Below are 27,237 nucleotides of genomic sequence, written 5' to 3'. Positions count from 1 at the left end.
CCTGATGTCTAAAATGGGAAAATTCTTTTAGCTTGTTATTATGCCAGGAGTAGAAGAAACTGCACAGCTAATTCGTCAAATTGCTGACCACATCTTGATGTCCTCTAGAAGAGATCCTCATGAATGGCTGGACAAGTCTTGGCTTTCAATTTCACCATCTGAGGTGTATTTCTTAGCTATGTTAATTATTTTTATTGATTGCAAAGTTAATAATTTAGATACTATAGTATTAACTTCAGTTTCATTTAAGTGGTAACAATCAGTTGGTATTAGTAACCACTGAATAATTAGAACCATGTACAGAGAAATTTTCACATAGTACAGTAGTTTTAAAAACCTTATTTCTTCATCAAATTCCTAATTTTAAAAGAATAGATGTATTAAAAATTACCCTGAAAAAGGGACAAGTGAAACTGTGGGGTATTTTACAAAGATAAATTTATTTAATTGGAGAAAGAATTTTAAAAATTAAGTTTAAAAAAGATAAATATACTTAATTAGTTAATTACTAAGCATCCCAGGTCACTACAAGTGCTTTCTTGTAGATTTAAAATTTCCCAAGTTTTCATACCAACCCCCAAATTGCCTGATCTTTTTTTTTTAAATTCAGAAATATTGTCATATTGTTTATAAAAATGAACCTAGAAATTTTTTAAGATTCCTCTGCTATTTAACAAATGATATATTTGAAAGGCCATTTATATATTATATTACACATATATAATATTTAACTATAATATAATAACAGTTTATAATATAGATATATTTAAAATTTTATGTAAATGTCAGCTCTTATCATTTTTATTCTTTTGGGTTCTGATCCTTACTTAGTATCTTTGTTTCTCATTGTTTGGTCTCTATTTGAGGCCTACAGTACTGTGTGGTATTATAATTAGACTAAACCTACCTTGCCAGCTGAGTGAAGCTCTGGTTGGTCCTACTAACTAAATCTTCAAGTATGCATCTACTGATATATACTGTATTTCTGTTGTCTGAGAACCAGTCTATCTAGGCTCAGGCTTCTCTAACTTAGCTACAAAGTGATTATTTTTTTTGGCCAAAGCAATTCTTGGAGACCTTTTACTAAGTCATTCTAGAGTTTCACTCTGCATTGATGACCTGTACTGCTGAAATCACAGGCTTTTAGTTTTGATATATGGCCACAACTATTGGTTTTACTATATCAAATTTTGAAACAGGAAAAAAAGTAGCATTTTCTTCTACATGAGAAAAGTCCTCTAAACCATTTCCAAAGTACAAAATTATATTTTCCAGCAGTTAAGCCAGCATTAACCCTACTTACTAAATATAGGATGAGTATAGCCATCCCTAAGCATAGAAGCATAGATCAAAACCACAGATCCAGAATCTGTATTTTAGGGACAAGGGTCTAGGGAAGATGGAGTATGTAAGAAAGTAGAAAAAGGAAGAGGTACTTAAAACCTGACTATATATGCATAATTAGCATGTAAAGGGGGATTGAAATTTGGGGATTGCTATTTAGCAAGAATGCTTTTCTTCCCTATTCCATACCCACTTTAGCATACATGATGCTCTTATGATAGTTCTTCTTTGAGGTTGCTCTTAATGTTCATTTTAATTTGATTTCAATTTTTTAGGGGAAAAAGAATTATGCCCAGCAAAGTGCTTTGCACATAGTAAGCAGTGAATAAATGATCATTGAACTGGAATGAATTGAATACCAGTCTAATTAACCTTGGGTCCTACACTTTGCCCACAAAGTTAACAAGTATTAAGTGTCTGAGGTTAGATTTGAATTCAGGTCATTCTGACTCCAAGGCTGGTTTTCTATCCACTGTGTCACTTAGCTGCCTCTCTTTGCAATACTTTAAAATTTAATCTATATTAATCTTAACTGGCACTAAGCACAGAATTTGTGATCAGTGTCTTACAGCTTCCAAATAATTTGATTTTTTAAACTGTCTTTTAACTCTATTATCTCTTGGTTCTACTATGTCTCATGCTGTAAGATGCTATAAACTAGGTTAAGGCATCAGGCTGATGGATCATAAATTGAAAGACATATCTCTATTTTCCAAACAGAAAATAAGAAGGGGAACAAAGAAATAAAATCACTTAAACTTTATCAAATGAAGTTAATACCTAATCCAAGGATAGAGCTAATCTCCTGGCCCTTCTTTTTTTTAAGAAAGATTTGAGTTTTACAATTTTTCCCCCATTCTTGCTTCCCTTCCCCCAACCCCCACAGAAGGCATTCTCTTGGTCTGTACATTGTTTCCATGGTATACATTGATCCAAATTGAGTGTGATGAGAGAGAAATCATATCCTTAAGGAAGAAAAATAAAGTATGAGATAGCAAAATTACATAATAAGATAACGGTTATTTTTTCTAATTTGAAGAGTCTTTGGTCTTTGTTCAAACTCCACAATTCTTTCTCTGGATACAGATGGTATTCTCCATTTCAGACAGCCCCAAATTGTCCCTGGTTGTTGCACTGATGGAATGAGAAAGTCTATTAAGGTTGATCATCACCCCCACCTTACTGTTAGGGTGTACAGTGTTTTTCTGGTTCTGCTCATCTCATTCAGCATCAGTTCATGCAAATCATGCAAATCCCTCCAGGATTCCCTGAATTCTCATCCCAATAGAACAGTAGTGTTCCATGATGTACATATACCACAGTTTGTTAAGCCATCCCCCAATTGAAGGACAATTCACTTAAATTTCCAATTTTTTGCCACCACAAACAGGGCTGCTATGAATATTTTTGTACAAGTGATGTTTTTACCCTTTTTAATAATCTCTTCAGGGTATAGATACAGTAATGGTATTGCCAGATAAGAGTAAACACATCTTTGTTGCCCTTTGGGCATAATTCCAAATTGCTCTCCAGAAAGGTTGGATGAGTTCATAGCTCCACCAACAATGTATTAGTGTCCCAGATTTCTCCTGGCTGTTCTAAGACCATCCTCCTAAGTCATTAATGCCACTAAGTATTCCATAGGTTAATTGTTGATAGCACTTTACTACTTCCCAACATATACACCTATTCTTATTCTTGTTTTCCCTTTCAATTTTTATTTCTCTTTTCTTATTCTTCTTTTTCTATGGAATTTATTGACATTAATGGCATTGTTAGACTCTAATAGTAACCCTCCAACCTAAAAAAATTTGATGATTTGTGCTCTAAAGATTGTTTGGTATGTTCACCTTAAGTCTAGTATTAGAATCTGACTCAGTTCTAATATCATTAGAATTTGCTATAGCTTGCTCTCAGAAAAAAACTGCCTGAGAAATGTATGAACTAGTTAATATTTGTATTTTTATATTTACTACAAAACTAAGGTAGCTCATCCACTAAGTTATAAGATTTTATGTGAATGATGTAAGCCCAATTAAAAACTAAGTGGGGTAGGATGGTTAAGTGGCAGTGGATAGAGCACCAGCCCTGGAGTCAGGAGTACCTGAGTTCAAATGTGACCTCAGACACTTAATAATTACCCAACTGTGTGGCCTTGGGCAAGCCACTTACCATCATTGCCTTGCAAAAAAAAAAAACCCTAAAAAACACTAAGTGGGGGCATTTCTGATCATGGCATACTCTGTATGAGTTTTACTGGGATTGCCATTCCCATCTCCTTGAACACAAAAGTCCAAAAAATCTGGAAAAATACCATGGAAATAGTAAAAATGGATACCAGATTGCTGGACAGTGAGGGGTGATCTTAATTTATAAAAGTCTGAATCAAACAATGGTTGATACATGATCTTCCTAATTCTTCACAGAAAGTCATTGGTGTTCTAGAATCAGCTTGCAACTGACTTGTGAATATCAGTTGTTAAATTTTCAGAGTGAGCTTTTAAGTCTCAGAAATTGGCAAACACTTCAAATCAGAGCTTGATTTATTATTTTATTGACTAGACATAAGAAAGTGATAGAGAAAAATGTTAATTTAGATTAAATTTTAAAGTGTATTGCAGAGAGAGGCAGTTAAGTGACATAGTGGATAGAAAACCAGCCTTGGAGTCAGAATGACCTGAATTCAAATCTAACTTTCGGGCACTTAATACTTATTAGCTTTCACTTAACCCCATTGCTCCACCAATAAATGAATAAATGCAAGTGTATTGTATATACATTTTTTCCAGGAAGTTGGATGTTAAACTTTTACCAGCATACCCCTGCATTAGGCCTTCATGAAACTGAGCATCTGGAAACCATGTTAGAACACTAATGTGACTAACAAATCACTCTTCTTTAGGAAAGGAACTCTGAAGTCTTCAAAATAAAGGAGTCAACTAGAGAACGTTTTTTAGTTATATTGTAGCCAACTCTTCTTTGTATAAACTGAAACAAATTCTCTTTGTTTCTTTGTTCCAAGAAGCTATACTGTTTTTCTCTAGTCCTACCTCATTCTGTGGTATGAATACCCGGAATACTGAGGAACATCAGGATGCCAAACAACTAAATTACATAAAATGAATCATTATGAAAAATCTGACCATTATTTAAATCTTTTTATCCAGGATGAAATATGTTTGCTTGATTTTCCATGTATCAATCCCTTAGTGGCTCAGCTTATGTTAAATAAAGTACCTTCACTGCCTTGGCTGCTATCAGCAACTCTTGATCAACTTCAAGGACTTCTTCCTGAAGTTCCCTCCAAAGTGTTAAAGGTCAGTTACTAGAATTAAGATTTCTAAAGAGAAGTATCTAAATTCTATCTTCCTATGGTACAATTAGTGAAATATTAATTTATTTGAACTATTACCTTGTTAAACTTTTATTGACTATCAGTTGACATCCATTAAATCAATTATCATTTATTAAGTTTTCTCAATGTGCAAACTACCAGAACCAAGGGGAGATGTAAGTATACAACACTATTCCTATTCTCATGGAGATAGCAGTTTAGTAAGGAAGATGCTGCAGCTACAGAAATACAAAGCAGGGAGACGTGTTTGAAACCTTTGCCAGTGGCAGAAAGATAGTTTTGAAGTTCTCTATTAGAATGGTGGCAATGGAAATAGAAAAGATGTAAGAATATGTAGAGGCAGACACTGTAAGATTTGTTGATTGACCAGATATGGCAAAGTAAACAAGAGGGAAGGGTCAAAATTAATACCAAATTTTCAACTCTGGTTGACTAGGTAAACAGTGCTGCTTTTCATAAAAAATTGTTTGAGGGACATATAGAGCTATTCATTAGACAGTTGAAATTTTGTATCTGTAGCTAAGGGAAAGTATCAGCTGGAAATATATACATTTGTAAATTATTAGAAGAGAAAGTTGAAGCAATAAGTGGACAAGATTGCCATTTGAAAGTGACATAATAAAAGAAGCTCCACTGATGACAGAATGTTAGGGAATATCTAGTTTATGAACTAGAAAGAGGAAAAAAACTCAGCATCAAAAATAACAGTAACAATGTGGCCTTGGGCAAGCCACTTAACCCCATTTGCCTTGCAAAAGCTAAAAAAAAAAGTTGCATTTAGGGGCGGCTAGGTGGCATAGTGGATAAAGCACCGGCCCTGGAGTCAGGAGTACCTGGGTTCAAATCCGGTCTCAGACACTTAATAATTACCTAGCTGTGTGGCCTTGAGCAAGCCACTTAACCCCGTTTGCCTTGCAAAAAACCTTAAAAAAAAAGAATAACAGTAATGCAAATTTAGCAGGGAAACCTAGAATGTGGGTTGTAAAACCAAGTGAGTAAACACTGTCACTGAGGAAGGTGATAGTCAACAGCGTTAAATGATATAGAAAAGTCAAAGAGAATAAAAAATTAAAAGCTATTGATTTTGGCATTTTGGAGCCTGTTGATGACCTTTGAGGGAATAGTTTCTATAAATTGGAAGGGCAGTCGGGTTTTAAATGGTTAAGGAATGAGGGGGTCGTAGGAAGAAAGACCATCTGGTACAGAGTACTTTTTCACAAAATCAAAGAATTGGAAATTTGGAAGGGACCTCCATAATCATCTAGTTCAACCCATCCCTGAAATGAATTCTCACTAAAACATACCTGACAAGTAGTCATCCAGTCTCTCCTTGAAGTCCTACCCCAAAAGAAAGGGAAAATAGGAAAGAAAGTCATCTTCTCTGAGTGTGGAGCACAAGGGAGCATTTTGGAGCTTTAAAGGGAAAGCAAGTATCAGAATGGTCAGTGTAAGAATTTAGATGATAGGGAATCAAATGCAGAATTAAGGTTGTATTGGACCTTCTTTGAAGTTGTCTTTATTTTGATAATTCAAAAGTATTTCAGAAAGAATCATATTTGAAATTCCCAGAAGTTCACAAGAGATAAAAAAGCCAAGTCATAGTAAAAAAAAAACTAAAACACATGGCTTCAAATATCTACTAATGCCTAAAGTTTATTCAGTAAGCAAGGTGAATTAGAGGTCACACCACACAGATACAAATTTCATGTAATAGAAATCTCTTGACACTTGGTAGAATAAAATTAATGACTAGAATATGGTTCTGGATGGATATGCCCTATTCAAATGGAAATTGATAACTAAAATGTAGTAAGTAGGGTAGCTGCATATTAAGAAAAAGGCATATGAATGTGAGGAAAACCAAAAACTGAAGAAGGAAGCTTGTAGGAAGGTGTGTAGAACATGGAAGCATGAGTAAAATTCAGTGGAGGGAGAAACTGACCACCTGAACAAAGAGGAAATAAATTTAGAATTCAAGAAACAGAACACAATCTTGGCAGAGACAATCTGTAATAGTTATGACCCATTTATCCATACCTCTGTTAGAGTGTTCATCTGCCAAAAGGAGAGCAAGTGATAACTTTTTGACATGCCTCATGATCATTTCATCCTTCAAAATATAGAAGAAACAACAAGACCAAATTTGATTCTGAATATGTCTCCCTAAAAGGCAAGAACTCCTTCCTAGAGTTTGTGATAATGGACAGACTCTAATGTTTGGGGACTGAGAACATTAGAGAAGAGAACATTCAGGAGAGATATGAGAGGAGTCCTTAAGTAGCTGAGGACATAGAAAAGGGGTTAAACTTAATTCCTTGTCTTCAGAATGGAGATTAACATAGCAGGTACTTAATAGTAGGTGCCTTATTCTTGAAAAATTAGAAACCATGACTGGAAATTTCAGAGGTAATTTTAAGCTTGATATCAGGAAAAATCTTTCAAAAAATTAGAGCTATCCAAAAGTGAAGTTAGAAACTTCAAGAGATATTTGGCTCCTATTCATTGGAAGTCTTCACCCAAAAGTTGTATGACCACTTATTGGATATTATAAAAATGTGATTATGCTAAGGTATGAGTTAAACTAGATTTCTTCTAACTCTGAGATACTGTGATTCTGAGTAAATAAAGCTGTATAGGTGAGCATAGAGAGAGAGAGAGAGAAAGGAAGAAGGCCCAACTCAGCTTTGAGATAGCCCAGACTTAGGAGGGGGGATGAAGAGAAACCAACAAAAGAGATCAGAAAAGAATGAATAAAAAGCCAAAAACCAAAATGAGTTCTGTCAAGGAAGGAGAAAGCATTAAAAATATAGGAGATGATAAACAATGTCAACTGAAGAAGAGAAGCAAATAAGGATGAAACTTAAGATGTAATAGATAATATTTGAGAGAAAGAGAGCAATTACTACTTTCTGTTATTCAGAGGTAAGCCACATTATAGGGTGAGAGGAGTAAATGGATAGAGATGTGGAAGATAGACTTTCCATAAATTTGACAGTAAAAATTAGGAGAAAAAATAGCTGATAGCTTAAGACAATAATAAGATTAAGACTTTTTTTTTAGAAAAGAGAGTGCTGAGCATGTTTGTAGATAGCACTAAATTACCAGCATCATATTGCAGTTATAATCTGACCAAGTCAGACGAGCAGAATTCTCACCTCCTGTATACTATGCCTCTCTTGCTTTAATTTTTAAATAAATTTTTCTATGGATACTATGATTTTTCATCACCACACTTCCCCATTATCTTTTCCCTTCCCAAACAACCATCTCATATAATTCAAATTAGAATAATATAAGTATATTTCAAATTCAAAAGAAAGAAAGAAAAGGGGGAATAGCACAATTAATCAATTTATCACAAAAGTTTGAAAGTATATATAAAATACACATGACGTCCCATCTTTGCATAGGGGTAAGAGTATCATCTCATATATCTTCTTTTGAGCTATGTTTGTACTTCATAATTTTACAGCATTCACTTTAGATATTTTTGGTTCTTTTGATTAATGTGGTTATACTCATTTTTTTACTCTGTTTTATTTACTTTGTATTAATTAATTTTGAATCTCTCTATGCTTCACTGAATTCATCATTTATCATTTCTAAACAGCACAGTAATATTCCTTACATTCTTGTGTCAAAATGTGTTTAGCCATTCCCCAGTTAAATTTTAAATTCTTCACTGGTGACTCCCAGACCTGGATAGACAGCTGAGACCCAAAGAAGTTATGATTTGGCCAAAGTCACATAGGTTTTAAGTAGGGCTGGATTCAAAATCTAATGCTCTCTCCTTTGCATATGCTATCTCCTTTTTAGTGAAGTCATGACTATAGGTCCACTCACCCAGGCTTGAAAATTAAGACTTATCTTCAGTCATCTTTCTCCTTAATATATAAATCCTGTGACTTTCAAATCCCTCACTTCTCCTTTCATCTCATACTGCCACTACCCTAGTTCAATGATTGATTCCTTCTACTTATGCTATTGCTACAGGTTTCCTTTTTTTTTGACATTTCAGCTTAATTATAGTTTATAAATACAAAAGCAAGAACTAGGCTTTTTGAATAGATGTTAGGTATTACAAACTCAAAGCAGTTTTACATTTGTTGAACTCATTTCTTTTATTTAGTGTTGAACTCATTTCAAATAAAACTTTGATTGGAGGTATGTTGTATGACTTGGTTTAGCTCACAGTTAAACACAGTCTTGACTATCTAGCTAGATTCTTTTCTCAAAATTGTGATTCTTGTACAGTAAATCATGCTATTTTTCCCTGGTGTTTGTCAGCAAACCAGTCATCCTCATCCTCATCCTCATCATCATCATCACCTCTCAAATGAACCAATACAATAGCCACCTAATTGGTTTCCTCTAATCTATCTGCCATAGAGTTGTCAAAGTGATATTCCTAAAGCACATATCTGGCCATATTGTAATAGCTTCCTAAGTAGTCTTAGAGTGGCCTCTCCTCTCTCAATATACATTAATTTTTCTAATGCCAAGTGTGTTCATAATTCTCCCCTACACAAAAATCTTCAATCTCCCATTGCCTATGGAATAAAATACAAATTCCTGATCCTTGCTAATTCAAGATTGTTCAGAATCTGTCTTCAAATTACCCTTCCAGCATTATTTCATACATCTCTTCTCATAATATGCTCCAACCAAACTGAACTACTTGCTTTTCTGAAGTTTTCCCTCTCCCTTCTTTATGAATTTGTACAAGATATATCCTGAAATCATGCTACAAATTTGCCCACATCTATTGTTGAAATCATTCTTTTTCTTCATGGCTTAACTCAGGTGCCAACTCCTCCAAAAAGCCTACCCTAATACTCTTAGCTAACAGAGATCCCTCCTGAAATCTCTCATGCTTCCCTGTTTGACCTCTTAGGTATCTAATAAAAAAGATAACGTATATTTGAGTATACATGTCTCAATGTTTTCACTGAATTAGGGTAAGGGATTAGATAAAGGATTATGTTGGTTTTCATCCCCTGTATCCAGTGGCTAGCAAAATGCCTCAGATATAATAAGTAAACTCTTAATGTAAAATGTTAAGTTGAACTAATTGTTGACTACATTTTGCTGTATTAAATTCTATGAATTATTTTTAGCATTTTTCTGAGATAACTTCTTTGTTCAAGATCGGTTCTTCACTGACAAAGTCACCTTTAATTTCATCATCTCGAGAAAATGAATACCAACCTGATAGCATCTCTTCTGAGTGTTCAATCTCAAGTCCTTCTGCATTCATCAATCAAGGACAGGATGAGTATTATTGTCATTCAAAATTTTGTGAAAAAGTGCCTGAAGATGTAAGACTGTCTTCAAATTATACCACTTCCCTCATTGGACCAAGTAAAATGCAATGTATTTTACCATCTTCGAAATCTTACAAACCAAAGAACTGCTGGGGAGATTCCAATGTGAACCCATACCAACCACAAGATACTGCTTTTCTAAATAACATAAGATCCAAAAGAACAGCTGGCACTTCCTTCCTAAGACAAAATGATTCAGAGTCAGATGTCTTTTCTTTGGGACTGGCTCAAATGAATTATGAAACAAGAATGACTGAGAGTGTTACTAACTCTGATTGTATAAACTATAAGGGTCAAAACATACAAACCACAAAAAGAAAAATACGAAAAGAATTAGATTCCCCCATCTCTTTACTAGAAAATTCTAGATATTCCACTACCTGGAATTTTAATGATAAACCTAAATCACAAATCCATCCTCTCAAATTGCAACTCAGTAGAGAACCAAGTTCATATGGTACATGTTTCTCTAAAAAGGACAATTTAAATATAGCCTCTAAACCCTTTATGTTGTCACAAAATTGTCTATCTGATGAATTAAAAGGCTTCATGCATGATAGGTTAGATGCTCAGATAGATAAGACTTCCTGGAAAGGATTTAAAGCTTTCTCCAGTGTGAATTCATTTGCACATAATTCCTGTGCCTATAATTTAAATGCAACTTCAGAAAATTTCAACAATCTGTATGTCCAGAAAACACCTGGAAGATATTTAGGACAGAAAAGAAACATTTCAACTTCATCAGATTTAGCAGAGAATGAATCATTAACAGGTAACAATTATTATTTGTTAAGATTAATTTCAAATTAAGTCATCATTGATTTTATGAATTAAAAAAGACAACTAGGCTTTCTTATGAATTTTTCTTTCTGATATAAAAATATATTTGGGTTTGTTTATTAACATGTGTTAAAGCAAACATACAAGAATAAAATGAAGTAGTATACTTGAAAGCACTTTTAAAAGTATAAAAGTTTCTTTTTTTTGGTAGGATAACTTGATTGGTAGTGTGATGTAGGAACTAAAGGGGTAGTCCTAATTTAGAAGACCTTAGTTAGAGGTCTGTCTCTGACACATGCTGGCTATGTAGCCATGGTCAACCTCTTAGTACTGCAGTGAATTCTCCAAGTTAAAGATGAGTTGTTGGTAGAGGGAGTTTTCATTCCAATGAAATCATGGGTTCAGCCTTAAAACACAGGTGGCCTAGATGTCAGCAAATAATTTGACTATCTGAAACAATCTGGCCTTGGCCTTAGCTGCTTTAATATTTTTATCAATAATTTATATAAAGGCATAAATGATATATCTATCAAATCTTCTGATGACACATAGGAGAGATAGTATAATATATGACTGTATCTGGAGCAAAAAAAATGTTAACTGAATAGAATTGTAGCTAATACAAAGATAATGTAAAACTTAGTAGAGATCATAAAATCCTAAACTTGCATACATTAAGTATTTTTACAAGCACAAAAAGGTAAGGGTTAGCTAAGCAAATTAAATTGCACTATCCCTGGCAAGGAGAAGGCCACCTTGAAGAATGAAGCAAAGGAAACAAGAGTGAGTGAAGGTGTAGTTAGGTTTAGGTTTGGCATAGAGGAGGTAAGGAAATTTGTAATGAAGTCTTACTTAGTAAAGGAAAAAGTGAGATCAACGGCTAAAAGGCAGGGTGGGAGAATAATATAGGAACTGAATTGGGGATTTGAGGAATACAAGTTTAGAACAGATACTAGAGTGAATGGGACAATGCAGGTCCATTGTGACATAATGGAAAGTCTTCCCACAGGGGCATTCATCTACAGGAGAGTAGGTACGTGGTCACAGAACAAGGGTATGAGGAATATAAATATGCAAGATATTGCAGAGTTATCCTACTTAACTACAGGGTTAAGACTATAAAATGGGAGAAATGAAGCCAAATAAGAGGTGAGACCAGAAAAACAGAGTGGAATAGAGGAGTGGAATAGATTTTAAGAATAAAGAAGGGTGAAGCTGTGGGTCACATAGCTGATCCTATGAGAGAGGCCTAAATTCTATGAATTTGTGACTAATGACTTGCTTTTACAAATTTTAATATATCTACAAAACCTCAAAAATTTTTCGCTTATAACCAGTCATTTTCTATCTTATAACTATACACTTCATTTTAAAAATCTATTTATTGCTAATTACCACTTATGTACTTAACTTTTTATAACGTTAATGAATTTTAATCTCATTCTCCAAGATTCTAGTTAAATCTTTTCCAGGAATGTCACCTGTGTTTTCACTGAGCATACTTTCTACTGAACAGCATAGAGTAATGCACTATATTGAAAGTTTCACAAAAGATTTAGTCCCAGACTTGCAAGAACATAAATGTAATAGTATTAAATGTAATAACAAAAATAGTCAAAATATAAATATTTATATTTTATAGTGATTTTTTCTACATTTAATATTTGCTTGGTTTGAATATTATAACTATCCAGATAGCTGGGAGTGGAGATTTCCAAGTAAATTTTGCAAGATGTAAAAGAGATTCATTGAATAGTTATTGGAAGTGCATCTTATCAAATATAAATGAGAACATTCCCTGAATTGATTGATTATAATCAAAAACCAAAGATTTGTATTATCAGATAAGTATATATTCTTTATTTGTTAGATTGACATAATACTTTTTCCCCTTAAAAATTCACAAAGAATTTGCAAAGAAGTATCAAAAAGAGTAATGTACAAAGAAGTAACACTAAATATAAACCTAAGAAAAAGAGTTAGTGGAAGTACTACTACTGATGGCTAAGCTCTATGAATTATATCGAGAAAATAGGTTACATCATTAGGTTCCTTTGAGTATTAATGCTGGTGCCTAGAAGTATTCTGCCATAGCAAGCCAAGACTTCTTGTGGCAATAGAGATTAGAATAATATAGGCCCGTAGCACCAATCTCACATCATACCACATAGTTCACAGTCAAGGTAATATGTCATGAATCTACACATCAAACTTGTATATAAATGTCTACCTGTCTTTTTCTCTATACACGTAATATATGTGTATATATACATGCGTGTAATATACATGTATATACAACATACTTGTTCATAATATATGAACCATAGGTCAGATTTCCTAATTTTTTAAAGATATGACAAGCTAGAATTGGTTCTTTTTTATGCCTTAATTTGTGGGGGTTTATTGACTCTTTCCAGCAATCAGAGGACATGTCTTAATGATGTCTTAGCAATTTCTCTCTCCTCTTTTTTTTTGTTTTTTGGCTTTTTCTAGGCAATGGGGTTAAGTGACTTGTCCAAGATCACACAGCTAGGTAATAATTAAGTGTCTGAGGCTGGATTTGAACTCAGGTCCTCCTGACTTCAGGTCCAGTGCTCTATCTACTGTGCCACCTAGCTGCCTCCTGCAATTTCTCTCTTCTTGAAGTATCCTATTACTATAAAACTTTTTACCAATGAATTCATATTATACTATTTAGAAAAAGTTGTGTTTTAAATAAAAATGAAATAATTGAAATAGATGTGACTTTTTAGCATAGTTATAATTTTAGCAGCAGGTAGTAGACAAATTCTTTATACTTAAATGCCATTTATAAAGCAAAAACAAACTACTTTCATGGCCACCATCTATTTTAGTAAGAAACAAACTAGTTTTCCTTTTCTTTTCTTTTCTCCATAGATTTGAGATATTCAAAGCAACCTCAAGTCAAAAAAAGGCAACTTGTATGTGAAAAAGTCCCTGGAAGAACTGATGGTCAAACACGCCTTAAGTTCTTTTGAACAAGAACTCAGCCAGTTACTAATTGGTAAAGAGCTTCGGAATATATATCCCTGTTTGAAAAATTGTTCAAGTGTTGGTAGCTATTTAAGAAAAGATTATTCTCTATAGTATCAATGTTCTAATGAAATTAAATTTTTAAGAAATATATACCATCGTCTATAAATTACATTTTTGTAAATAATTCTATTTATTACTTTAGTAATTTTTACAAGCTTCAATATAGTTTTCATAATTCAGTTAATTAATTTATTCTCATTACTCAAAAACTTTCTGTCTCTGGAATGGAATAAAGCAACCTGAACCACCATCTCAGAAGCCCAGTGTAATCTTTTTAGAGTCAGGAAATTAAAAAAAAAAAAAAGACCAGTCATCCCTTCAGAGGGGCTTGAAAGTAGAGCAGTTTTTTAATCTGCTACTTTTTGATGGCTTCAACAGAAAGTATCCAATTAGAAAAATTCTATGATCCTTAGTAGTAGAAGCATATTTTTCATATAGTCTTATTTCTAATAGGCAATGTCTCCCAGATATTTTTCTTTTGAAGTTCTAAGCAAAATGTAGTATAGTGCTTGGATATTCTGCACCAGTTATTTGTGTCTTCACTTTATTATATTTTTCAAATGAGATTATATATGCCAATCATTGTCAAAACTTAAAGCAGTATGTAAATGTTAGCTATCATAATGACTTCAGAAAGCTGGCCACAAATTTAAAAAGCTAAGGACTTATAAAATGATGTATTCAGCTGTGCTTATGTACAAAGGAAATTTGCATGGTCTGAAGAACTGGAATAATTAGGATTTACACTTTTTCTCTTTTTTAAAAACTTGTGTTCCTTAGCAATTCAGATGCTTCTAGTATCTCAAGCATAAGATATGGTATCAGAATTCCTCATAACAATTTAGGTCAGCTTAAGAAATTTTTTTTTTACCCAAGCAGTTAAAAATGTCTCATCAGTTCTGGATTACCAAAATACTACATTTTGATATGTTCCCATAACTGCACAAAATAATCCCCTTTTGCAAAGTATTATGGGTGTGTGGTTTGCTAAGGAATTTCCACTTTTGCAAAATATCAGTGGCCTGCAATTTGGGATGATTCAGTTATGAAGACCTAAATATCACATATATGAGTAACTAGATTAAATTATTTAAATAACAGATTTTGGGAATGGTCATCCTTTTCATTAGATGAGCTTTGTTGACATGAAATGCCAACTGTAACTGAGTAGGATAACATAACACTGCTGGAAAATGATAATTTAATCACTCTCGGACAAAAATTTATACTATCTCTTCCTTACCAAGATTTCTAAATTCTGAATATTTATCTTGACAATATTACTAAAACAACAGAATCAATACAAAGTGGGTATGAAAAGTTCAAATATTTTTAAATATATGAGGAAACTCAAGAAGACTCATGTTTTGCCTTGAAAAATCATAGCACAATGAGCCTTATTTTTCTCATTTATGGAGAGGAAGAAAAAGGGAGATCAGAAGAAGACCCAGAATCTGGTGACTATTTCTCAACTATTTTTGATTGTCTCTAACTTAATCACCTTCCTTCCACTGGCTTTACAGACTTGGCAGTAGTCCAGGGAACTGTCTCTTAAATCTCCAAACCTAGGAAACTGCTTCCTCTCTATTAAAGTTCATGCCTACAAATATATAGCTATAAATAATTGAAGATGCTTTGGTTTTAAGGACAAATTCACTGTGGTTCTTTGGCTCTCCTTGTGCCCCTTCCTTTCACCAGAACCTGAAAAGCTTCTATCATAACACATAGCACATATGGGTATGGTATGAAAAAGTAGAGAATGGGTTAAATGAAATGTAAATAGGAAAACTTCAAGATCAAGACAGGCAAGGTTACAGGGTTCCCCATTTCCTTAGACTAATAATGATGGAAAGGAGACACCCACAGTGTCTTCTCATTTTACAACTATTCAGTAAACAAGGGGCTGGACTGACTGACTGCATCCAAGGCAAACAATGTTCAATTCTGATTCTCAGAGGCTTTCTTTCAACTTTGCTAGAACAAAGTCCTCATGAAGAAAATTACACAGTCTTCTAAAAGAAAACTAATAGAATGTTTAAAAGGTCACCAAATCATATATTAATACTAAAATGACTCAGGATTTTAAAATGAGGGGGTAATAAAGGAAAATACTATCAGCATAGTATATCTGAGAAGTCTATCTTGTCTTTAATTAAATTTTGATGATTATTCTCTCATCACACTCCCTTGGCCTCACAGCATGGCAGCTATCTCAGCTAACTGATAATAGTTGCCTTTGGAAATCTAGTCCCACTGTTTACCATCACAAGATTGAGACCCTCAAATTTTATACAGAGCTCTAAGCTACAAATTTTTTTCTCCATGCACTATTAAGATAACAGTTATATTTTCATTGTTTTGTTTTCCTTACTGTTATTAACTTATATTACTAGACCACCTTATGGCTTACAAAAGAGCCTTCTTCACAATCATCTTTTGGAAAAGATTGTGAAAATATTACCTTCATTTTACAGAAAAGGGAAACTGTAAGACACCTTTCAAGATAAATATTATATATTAGTTTTATAAACTTGGAAAACAAGCTGTTGATTAATTTTCCTTCCCTTTACATAATCTAGTTGATTTTTTCCACTTATTAATCTCTTTTCCCTCAAAGTAAAATAATGCTTCTTATAAAAACATTCTCAATTTTAATATTGAGATACCACCTTTCTTCCTGGTGCTCAAGAATGTAGGCCAAGTTTGCTCATCTTCAGCACATTCCTAGTTGATGCCTCTTTTTTTCTGAAATGATAGAGAATTAAATGATCTAAGTTACTGTTTCAGTTAACTGAAGGAGCTCCAAGAGCTTCAGGGTTGTTTTGTCTTTTATTTTAATTGTCTTTTAATATTCCAAGCTTCAATTTCATTGGTAGTACTCCTTCATTAATGTTGATTAAGGCCATGATAAGTCATCAGAGCAGGCCTTCAGTAACTAATGGAAAACTAACATGTTTTACACATTTCTCTTAGTTTCTATTTATGTCTTTGGATCTATCAGCTATCTCCTCAATATTTCTCATCCCCCCATCTTCTTGGGATGTAACTATTGATCTGGCTTAACATGATTTCAGCCCAAGTCCCTAAGAACCACCACTTGACTTTAACTCCCTTCCTCCCCCATGATAGAAGGAACATGCACCAACACTGTCCTTATCACAGAACCCTGAAAGATAAATCAACTAGTATCCATAGCTAGGAATCTCCTGTTCTCTAATTCTAGTGATTCAGTTGGTTTTTGAAAATCTTCTCCTCTATCCCTCTCCAGCTCTTCTACTGTGTCTTCTAGAAACTCTGCTCATCACTCATTTCCTTCCACCTTCTATTTCTTCTCATCTTTTCCATTTATCAAGGACATTGTAGCACTCTCCAGTGCTGATTGATTCTTCTCACACATTGGGTCAGCAAAAGAAACTAGTTTACTGTATGGTCCCTAAGGCCCTACAGGTCACACCCATGCTACTAAGACTCCAACAGCCTGTTCTCTTCTGAGGTTTAGGCTAATTCCCTATATCATATGGTCTGGATATTTCTAGCAATCTACAGTTTTCCTTATCATTCTATCTCCTTTCTCAAGGATTCTACCCAATTCTCAGTATCTTTGTCTCAAGCTCTGACTTCATACTTGGGGACTTTGGGTGGAGTCCTACCACCTCCATCTCATGTAACCTGCAGATTTGCTCTACCTCAGTCACTGAAAAGGATGAGTGTATCTTAAAACTCAGTGCCACCCACAAGGATGGCACCTTCTAGATTTTAAACTCAGAAATTCTCCTACTGTCCCAATCTTCTCTCTTTCCATCCTTCCTTTTGCTTCACTTTTTAAAACATTTTGTTTATTTATTTCAGGCAACGGGGTTAAGTGACTTACCCAGGGTCACACAGCTAGGTAATTATTAAGTGTCTGAGGTCTGATTTGAACTCAGGTCCTCCTGACTCCAGGTCCAGTGCTCTATCCACTGTTCCACCTAGCTGCCCCATGCTTCATTTTTGCTATACCTATTCTTAGTTCTCCCTGTGACCTCCAATCTCTTCCTATTCTCTAATTTCATAACCCCAGCCTCACTTTACCATTGTCACTCTTTACAGATGACCAGTTCAAATGCATATTATCCTGATTTGCTTATCACCTCCAACCCATCTCATCACCATTCATCCTCTAATTTTCTACCCTAGATCATCTATCTCTACCTTTCTCTCTGCTTGACATCTCTAAAAGAATTCACCTAAAATACCCTAACTTTGCCATTATAAATTCATATTATTTGTCATCTAGATCATCATTGTTGAATGGAAAACATATACTTTATTGATCACCTCTGTCCTTAGTGGCTATTCCAAACTTTTTCTCTCCTCAAATCTCCAGTTCTTCCACTTCATTTCTCTCAGCACATTGCCTTGCCTCCTTGTTTACCAAGGAAATAGAAACCATAAGGTGCCTTTTCTCTCTACTCCATATCTCAAAACTCCATACCTCTACATCTTAATATCACTTATTGTGTTGTAATATTTCAAATAGCATGTAGTCCAACTTATTCCTCTTCAGTTCTGAACCCAGCACACTATCTAGCTGTAATGACCCAAAAATTTTAACACAGTTGCCTGAAAGTTACCATCTGGGCAATATGCATTCTTTATTCAATGTTTTATTGAATATCAATTTTTAGGCAAGAAAAATGCAGGGAGGTATATTCAACAACCTCATGAAATATGTGTATGTATGTATGTATGTGTGCATAGAGACACACATCCTGTGAAAAGCCCAAAGGAAAAGAGCATCTCTATTAGTGAAAAGGGTCTATATTTGTTCATCTTTTGTATAAACATTGTGATGCTCGCATTAAGCCTTATAACACTACACTTTGCTTAATAAGCTCTTTCTAACCATCTATATATTTTAAAAAGTGAATGAAGAATGCTTAATTTTATACTTTTTGTAATTTAAACATTTCTGAATGTCTCAAGGTCATTATATGTTGATCTATACATATAGGTCTTTGCCATCAGAGAGTCTAGGGTACATGAAGCTATTAGCTCCCATTTTAAATACTATGGCATTACTGTGTTCTCCTTAGGGAGGGATCCCTTTGCCATCTCTCTCCTAGGACTATATCTTCTCTCCATCATTTCTTTCTGCTTTCAGGCCTTTTTCTAATTCTAATCTCTTCTTACTATGGCAAGTAAATTAGTTTTTATTTCTGTTTTCTGCCATTTTTTCCCCTCTTTTGTGTTTTGGAGATGTTTACACAATTCTACACAGCCTGAAAAAGAGATTTCGTCTTCTCTCTTCCTTTGTCACATGACAAAACATGAGCCTATAAAAGTTTTACAATAGAATCATGGCATTTTTCAGGATTAAGAAAATATGATCAAAAACATTAGGGAAAAATTTATTTTTAAGCTTCTAAGAGGCTATTACAAAAACACAAAGCAAACAAAATAAAAAAAAATATGTAAAAGAATAAAAGTAGCCTTTTGACAGTGTTTGTATAAAACCAATGACACACCACCAAAACTACAATAGCAAAAGATGTTTAAGAATTAAAAACTTTCTAGTTTTGATAGTTTTCTATGACTCTCTGTTCACATTCATTTTCTACTGTTCTCTTAATCATGCTTTAAACATTTTTCCCCAAAAACAAAATTTTAAAATGCAGTACCTTTTTTTAAAAAACAAATAGAACCATGAAATAAGCTTAAGAATACACAAGGATCAATCATATCTAAATGAAGCAATTTAATATGACAATATTTGTCTTTCAAAACAACCTACTTAAGAAATACCTCACATGTTTAGTGTTAAAAATAAAATATTTTATCTTCTACTTTAGAAAAATCAAGACAAGCTTGATTAGTAAAGCCAGTAATCTGCACTTGAGTGTGTTCCCTTAAAAAATGCAAATTCTAAAGGAAAAATACTTAAAAATATTTAGGCACAACAACTTATAATGAAAATAATTTTTTGGTAAAAGAAAATGTTTTTCTTTGCTAAATGTCACTTAAGTAAAAACCAGCTATTCAAAATATTGAATCAGTCATAACTGAGTTATGAGAGGTGGGTAGTTTTGTTGGCAGAAGAATGGTATGTGTGTCTTTTAAAGTTTATAACATTTTACAAGAATTACCTCCCAAAAAGCAAGTTAATTATTACATGTGGGTCTTTTTCCTTTATGTATCTAGAAATTTCCATTCATTCCCAAAAGTTTGGCTGTAGGAGCTGGCAATAGAAAGGACTCAAATATCTAAAAATTGTTTGGCCGCACAAAAAAAAATTGTTTTAAGACTCAGAAACAGCTGTTAATCACTGCCTTCTTGAAGGTAATGCTCCTCAGTGAACTTCTTCCCTGTTAACAGAAAAAAAATAGTTTGGAAGGTGCTCTAATTTTGTAAAAACATTTCATTTTCTCAAGTCAGAAAATGATAGTATAAAAGGAAAATGCCCAAATTATTTTATAAAGTTGATAAATCTCCATCAAAGAAGTACATTACATAAAGTTAGCGATGTGATTATTTTCTTGGTTCCTCTTAATTTAAGCAGTTTCTTTTCTCAGGTACAGGACAGCTTAGAATCAAAAAGACTGGAGTACAACTTCTCATTTTACAGATTGGGAAATGGAGACCTACAGAGGGTGAAATAGCTTGCCTAACAGAGTCACAGAGGTAGAAGTGAGTAGCAGCAGAACCTAGATGTTCTGACTGTAATCCATTATAACCCTTCTGGAGAAGAGTTACTGAATACCAAGATTTAAATATGTTGGCTTTTGAGAACCTTGGTAACTAATATAAATATTCAGTTTAGCAGGGTTTTTTTTTTTTTAGGAATAAAACAAAATTAAAGTCATCAAATACTAAATAATCTCATCTGAAAAGAACAGAAAATGGAAAAATAACATTCCTGAGAATTATAATACAAGCTTTCCATTTACCATGAAAAGGATATTAGTTTTTAAATTAGTAATTAAAAACTAATCTTATTTCCTATTTTCACTTCTCCAAACAACTAAATTTCCTCTTCTATTGAAAGCTAGGTGTCTTAAATATCTTAAGAGGAAAGTTCTCTCTATAGAAAGAAACAAGACTATTCTGTCAAGGCTACAGCTCAGAGGAACTTCAATTCACTATAGTAACAAATAGAGAATTCAGGATATAAGCAAATACTAACAACAATCAGCAAATTACAAGATGGCGGTAAAGGGAGAGGAGACTGAATTTACATCAGGGAATTTTTATTAACCAATTAAAATAAGAATAAGGAAAGAAACCAGTGCTCAAGTTTCCTTTTCTAAGAAGCCTGAGCTCTGAATCATATTTATTTTATAGTTCACAAAGTGCTTTACAACTTGATATAGTAGGTAACAGAAGTAATATGTTCCTCATTTACATAAGAGTAAACTAATCTTCATTGAGATTAAGAGATTCCCCACTCATGGACACAGTTAAAGGACAGTAGGGCTGACAATGAAATCCACATCTCCTGAATGCTCTTTCCACTCTACCAGTGATGTCAAACTCACTGAACCATACATCAGAATCCCTGTAGACCACATAGTGACTTAGAAAATTGTATTTGTGTTGTACATGATATGTAATATTGTGTATATATATGTGTATGTATATATGCATATATACATTTTATTGTTGTCCATTTGTTTCAGTTATGTCCATCTTTTCAAAACCCCATTTGGAGTTTTCTTGGCCAAGATACTAGAGAAGTTCATCATATCTTTCTCCAGCTAATTTTACAACTGAAGAAATTGAGGTAAACTGGATTAAGTGACTTGCCCAAGGTCACAGGGCTAAGCAATTAAGTGTCTGAGACTGGATTTGAACTCAGGTCCTCCAGACTCCAAGGCCAGTATTCTATTCACTGTGCCACCCAGTTGGCCCTGAAACCAGATTTGCACTCAGGAAGATTAGTCTTCCTGACCCGGGGTCCAAAATTGCATCCAGTTAGCTGAATTCTAATGCTAACTCTGCCCCTATGAATTTGGGCAAGTCACTTCCTGGACCCCTATTTCCTTATCTGTAAAATGAAAGGATTAAATTGGATTGCCTCTAAGGTCCTTTTTCCAGGTCTAAATCTGTAATCTGGATTTGGTTGCTTTGACTTTATATCCTCCAAATCAACAAATAGGAACCAAAACCCAGACAGAATACCACCCCAACCTGTGTGGAGAGCCCTGAAAATATCAAGGATATTCAGAAATGAAAAATGAACCCCAGTCAGAAATACCTGTCATCAGAGTAAAATACAAGACCGGGGCTCGCGGAAGGGGTTGCTCCCCGCAGGGACTCCCACCAGAAGAGCATCTTTCCAGGCATTCTGCATACAATACTGCTGGAGTTCTGCAGCAGCCTGAGACACCTGGATGGAGCAAGAAGATAAAATAGATAGGTCTTAGAGACACCCATCAGCTTTTCCCACATAGCAAGGGTTTCCCTTCAGGAACCTTCTACTCCAATATAAGAAGCATTTTGAACTTTGTTTACTGTTAATTAAACTTAACTGGTTTTCTTTAAAAAATATTATGTATTTTAATTTTTGCACTAAAAACATTATCCTGAGAAGGGGTCCACAGGCATCATCAAACTGCCACTGGTACATGATACATAGGTAAATTACATGCAGTAGAAATGCCAAGTGAATAAAGTCAAATACATTCTGAGTTAATTTGACAGTTGAGAGTATTAGTAACTGTGGTAGGAGCCATTTCAGTTGAATGTTGAGGTAGGAAGCCAGAATACAAAGGGGTTGATCATGGAAAGAAACTTTAGAGGTTGACTAGTGCAATCCCATCATTTTACAAATGAGAAGACTGAAGAGTGGAGTGGTTAAGAAGCTTGCTTCAAGTTCACCCGCCTAGTAAAGGGGTAGAGCCAGGATCTGAATCCAGGTCCCCAGTTCCAAATCCATCAAGTTGCCTAATCTGCAAAGATGCTCTTCTGGTGGGAGTCCCCACAGGGAGCAACCCCTTCCATGAGCCCCAATCTTGTATTTTCTTGTATTCACTGTATTTTCTTTGCCAGGAAAACCTCATATAGGATCATGAAGAGTCAGATATGACTACAAAAAATGACTAAACATCAATAAATGTTTCATTTTCCTCACTGAACTAAATATGAAAATATGAGCACTATATAAACATAAGGGGTCGTTGTTAAAAAGCTTTTTCCTAACCAATTATGCTATGATTACCCTGTTCCTGTGTTCCCATAAGACCTCATTTGGCCTTGCCCTGACTTGTTAAACTGCTCCCTAATACAAAACACCAATGACTGTTCTTTCCTTTCTTCTGAAGGTGAACTCTTTATTTGGGTTGGAAATAAACCTTTTTCCACTGACCAGATGGGCTATCCTGGGACAGAGCTGATGTTCTGGGGCGGGGGGGGGGGGGGCAAGAAATAAACTGAGGAGCCTGAGGAAACAGATTACTTCTAAGCAGCTATAAAATTCTAACAAGTTTATGAAAGTATTGGGTGGCTTGAAATTTTAGATCACTAGGAAAGACCTTAGCGATCACCTCATACAGGGATTTCCTTTTTTTTTTTTTTTGTGCCCCACACTTCTTCCACAGACTAGTGAAGGCAATGGACTCCTCAAAATAATGTTTTAAAAAGACATTAAAAATATATGGGATCAGGGGCGGCTAGGTGGCAGAGTGGTTAAACCACCGGCCCTGGAGTCAGGAGTACCTAGGTTCAAATCCGATCTCAGACATTTAATAATTACCTAGCTGTGTGGCCCTGGGCAAGCCACTTCACCCTATTGCCTAGCAAAAACCTAAAAAAAAAATGGGATCAAAATGGAAATTGATTATATTGAAAAAGTTTTAAGTTCACAGATCTCAGAGTAAAGAGCCCACATTCTGGTGCAACTAAGTATTCTGCAAATAATATAAATTAGGGAAGTGTGATATAGATCATGAGCATCTAGACCCTGTATGTTGCTATTTTCTGGTTGTTTTTCAGTCATGTCCAACTCTTTATGACTCCATTTGGTGTTTTCTTGGCAAAGATACTGAAATGATTTGCTATTTCCTTCCCCAGCTCATTTTACAGATGAGGAGACTGGGGCAAATAGGGTGAAGTGACTTACCCAGAGTCACACAGCTAGTAATTATGAGGCCTGATTTGAACACAAGAAAGATGAGTCTCCTTGAGTCTTGGTCAGCACTTCATCTACTGTGCCACCTAGCTGCCTGGGATGTCTATAATATTTCTATAGTACTCCCATTGCCAATAGCCCATATTGATTAATTAATTTACAAAGTACATTCCTTAAAATAATCCTGTGAGATATAAGGCAAGTAATAGTCTCATTTTAGAGATAAGGAAACTGGGAAAGTTTAAGAAAGTGGACTATGAGTTTAAACGGGTTCTGATCAAATCTGTTCCAGTAGTGAATAGGTGAAAAGTTGAAAACTTTATTTTGCTTTGAAGCTTCTTCAGGGGAAACAAATTCAGAAGGTCATGGGTGCTGAAAGATCTGAAACTAAACCAGGATAAATCATCAGCAAATGTCTCTAGGTACTTCCAGTGTATTCAAACAGAAAACTGAAAAGCATAAAGTAATTCTGGAACTGCTCAGATGAGGTTATCTAAGAACCTAGATGATTCATCCTGAAAAAGAAGCACTGTTAAGTGGTAATATACTCAAAACAGAAATTAAGAAATGCATAAATAAGCATTAGCAAACCTGACTTTTTTTCTTCCATCTCTTGGCATTGGAGGCAGCAGGGTGGAAAGAGTCAGGAAGACCTGAATTCAAATCTAGTCTCAGACACTTGCTAGTTATGTGACACTAGACAAGTCAATTACTGAATTTGAGTGGGGGGAGGAGGGGTTGCTGTGCTAAGTCACCAGCCTTACTTTCTCCTCCAGAGCCATCCCAGTCCAGGGCTAGGAAGATGGAAATAGCCTCAGGCAGCTAGGTGATGCAGGCATTGGAGACAGGAGGCCAGTTCCAATTCAGTTTCAGATACTTAATTCTATTACTAGCTGTGTGCCCTTGGGTTAAGTCATAATCCAATTGCCTCACATCCATGATCATCTCCAGTAGTCCTGATTCTTATCTGGCCACCAGAGGAGAAAGTGAGATCGGTGACTTTGTACAGCATCCCCCTCAAATCCAATTCATGCACTTGTCATGTCATCACCTCCCCGATGTCATGGTCTTCTTCAAGAACGATGGACAAACATCATCACTTAAACCTGTTTACCTTAGTTTCTTCATCTGTAAATTGGGAAGAATAATAATAGCACTCAGGTTGTTGTGAGCATCAAATGAGATAATATTTGTAAAATGCTTGGCACTTGCTTATTAAATGTCTGTTCCCTTCCTGTTGCCACCATTCAGCCTGACCGCTCCCCCCTCACCAATCACCTTCATGATTCTATGGTTGCCTTGCTCTGGAGCCATAATATCACTTCTCTACACACTGTGAAATCTTAAGTCGGACCCCAAATCCTGGTCAGCCACGGCCCTTCCCCACCACACCCCAAGACAGAAGCTGATCTCGTCCCTGGTGTTCCCCAATATCAAGGCTCAGCAGGGTTCTTTCTGCCCCTAATACGCCCCGCGGGCCCCAGAAGCCCGGCGACTCCGAACTGTTAGCCCAAGGCAGCCTGGGGGCCACAGGGCCAGGGCCAGCCCTCCCCGCTTCCTCTTCTGCCCAGGCTAGACCCGGCGGCCCTGCCTGGGAACTGGGCCACTTTTGTGCTGCAGCCTGGACTGCCTGGGCCCGCCGGGGGAGGGGCTCTGGCCGGCCCGGAGCTGGAGGGAGGAGAGGGAAGTCAGAAAGGAGGAAGGGTGGGGGCAGGGAGGAGAAAAGGGAAGGGGGAGAGGGGAAGGAGAAGAGGGGGAACCCGCCCAGCGGGGACACACACACCCCCACACCCCCAGACACAAACACACCCCGCACATATATGCCCCCCACACACACCCCACACCCCCAGACACACACCCCACACATATATGCCCCCCACACCCCACACACATATGCCCACACACACACACACCCCACACACATATGCCCCCACACACACCACACATATACCCACACAGACATACACACCCCCCACACACATATATGCCCACACACACACACACCACACACATATGCCCACACACACCCCACACACACATATGCCCACACACACACCACACACATATACCCACACAGACATACACACCCCACACACACATATATACCCACACAGACACACATAGACACCCCCCACACACACACACACACACGGGACTAGGGATCCCTCTCTCCCTCCACACTCGCACAAAGGCGGGGTCACCCAGGGACACGCTGCCCGGCCCCGGCTGCCAAGACGGGGCTCCGCCGGGCTTTGTTTCAGAGGAAGCCGGGAGGAATCCCCAAGCCGGACGCCCGTCTGGCACCTCCGCGACCAAGGCCAGGCGGCTGGCCCCAGGTCTGTGGCCGGCGTCTACACCGCCAGCTCCCGGCACAGGGCGGGCACCGAAGCCAGTCTGGCCGTCACCCTCCTTCGCCGGGCGTCAGCGCTTTCGTGGCCTCCCTTCTCCAGCCCCGGCTGCCAGGAGGTCTGCTTCAACTCAGAAAGCACACAACGAGCAAGCCCTGCTACGGGCAGCAGCAGCCCGCACTTAGGAAGAGTTTTAAGTTCTGCAAAGCGTTCTCATTTGATAACATGTGCAAGACACAAATGGAAACTGAGGCTTGAGAGAGTCTGGATGACTTGCCCGGGGGCAGACACTGGGGATATACAGATCTGAGAAATAAGTCCCTTCTGCACTAAATACTAAGCGGCCACACCCATTCTCTGCCCAGCGGGTGAGAAGGGGGGGAGGGGAGAAGAAAACCATCTGAGAGGCCTTTTCTAAGCTCTTCCCAGAGCCTAACATAGAGCAAAACCCGCTTCCCTTTTGTGTTTACAAAAAGGCAAACAATTCTTTCCCCAGTGTCCTTCGTCGCAAAACAAGAGCCGGGATAACAACAGACACCCCAGCCCTTTCCCGACCTTTACCTTGATCCTCTCCACCCCGGCCTCCAATTTCAGCTGCTCTACCAGGCGTTGCATGGTGCTAAGGTTGGAGCTGGAAGACATGCTAGTGGCTCGATCCTCCCAGGGACTGCAAAATGGGCGTCTGCTCGATCCTCCCCAGAGGCTTCAGGAGAGGTGGATTATCAATCCTCCCCAGGGGCTGCGAGCAGGAAGGCTGTCCCCTCCTCCCTGGGGGCTGCAAGCACAAGGGGGCGGATGCTCTTTAAGAGCTTGAGGCGTGGCTCCTAGCAGTGAAAGAAGATCCCCACCCTCACCCAGCCACCAGGACCGTAAAAAAGTGCCGAGGAGGCAGGAACTGAGCTCACAGCCCGGAGGAGGAGAGGG

General features: G+C 36.5%; 2 protein-coding genes across 2 annotated transcripts in view; one reads left to right on the top strand and one right to left on the bottom strand.

Annotated features, from left to right (window-relative positions):
• The window catches only part of SHOC1 (shortage in chiasmata 1), a 138,542-nt gene extending 124,600 nt beyond the window's left edge, over positions 1-13,942 (top strand). The window contains exons 25-28 of the mRNA XM_074206097.1: positions 32-163; positions 4,512-4,661; positions 9,817-10,795; positions 13,702-13,942. Coding sequence (XP_074062198.1) covers positions 32-163; positions 4,512-4,661; positions 9,817-10,795; positions 13,702-13,802 — 1,362 coding nt within the window. The 3' untranslated portion in view covers positions 13,803-13,942. The remainder of the gene's footprint in view (positions 1-31; positions 164-4,511; positions 4,662-9,816; positions 10,796-13,701) is intronic.
• On the bottom strand, positions 422-27,237 carry GNG10 (G protein subunit gamma 10). The gene is made up of 3 exons (XM_074206096.1): positions 26,875-27,237; positions 22,094-22,225; positions 422-20,204 (listed from the first exon to the last, which is right to left on the bottom strand). The coding sequence occupies exons 1-2, from the start codon at positions 26,953-26,955 to the stop codon at positions 22,100-22,102; spliced, it is 207 nt and encodes a 68-aa protein (XP_074062197.1). The 5' UTR covers positions 26,956-27,237; the 3' UTR covers positions 422-20,204; positions 22,094-22,099.

This window comes from Macrotis lagotis, chromosome X (assembly GCF_037893015.1).
Source record: "Macrotis lagotis isolate mMagLag1 chromosome X, bilby.v1.9.chrom.fasta, whole genome shotgun sequence".
NCBI lineage: Eukaryota > Metazoa > Chordata > Mammalia > Peramelemorphia > Peramelidae > Macrotis > Macrotis lagotis.
The sequence above is the reverse complement of the archived record's forward strand: the minus strand, read 5'-3'. Positions and strand labels throughout refer to the sequence as shown.

Coding starts and splice junctions, on each gene's coding strand:
- GNG10 (XM_074206096.1), bottom strand. CDS start 26,955: ATGTCTTCCAGCTCCAACCTTAGCACCATGCAACGCCTGGTAGAGCAG. Junction 22,226..26,874: donor CCGGGGTGGAGAGGATCAAG/GTAAAGGTCGGG, acceptor TGCTCCATCCAG/GTGTCTCAGGCTGCTGCAGA.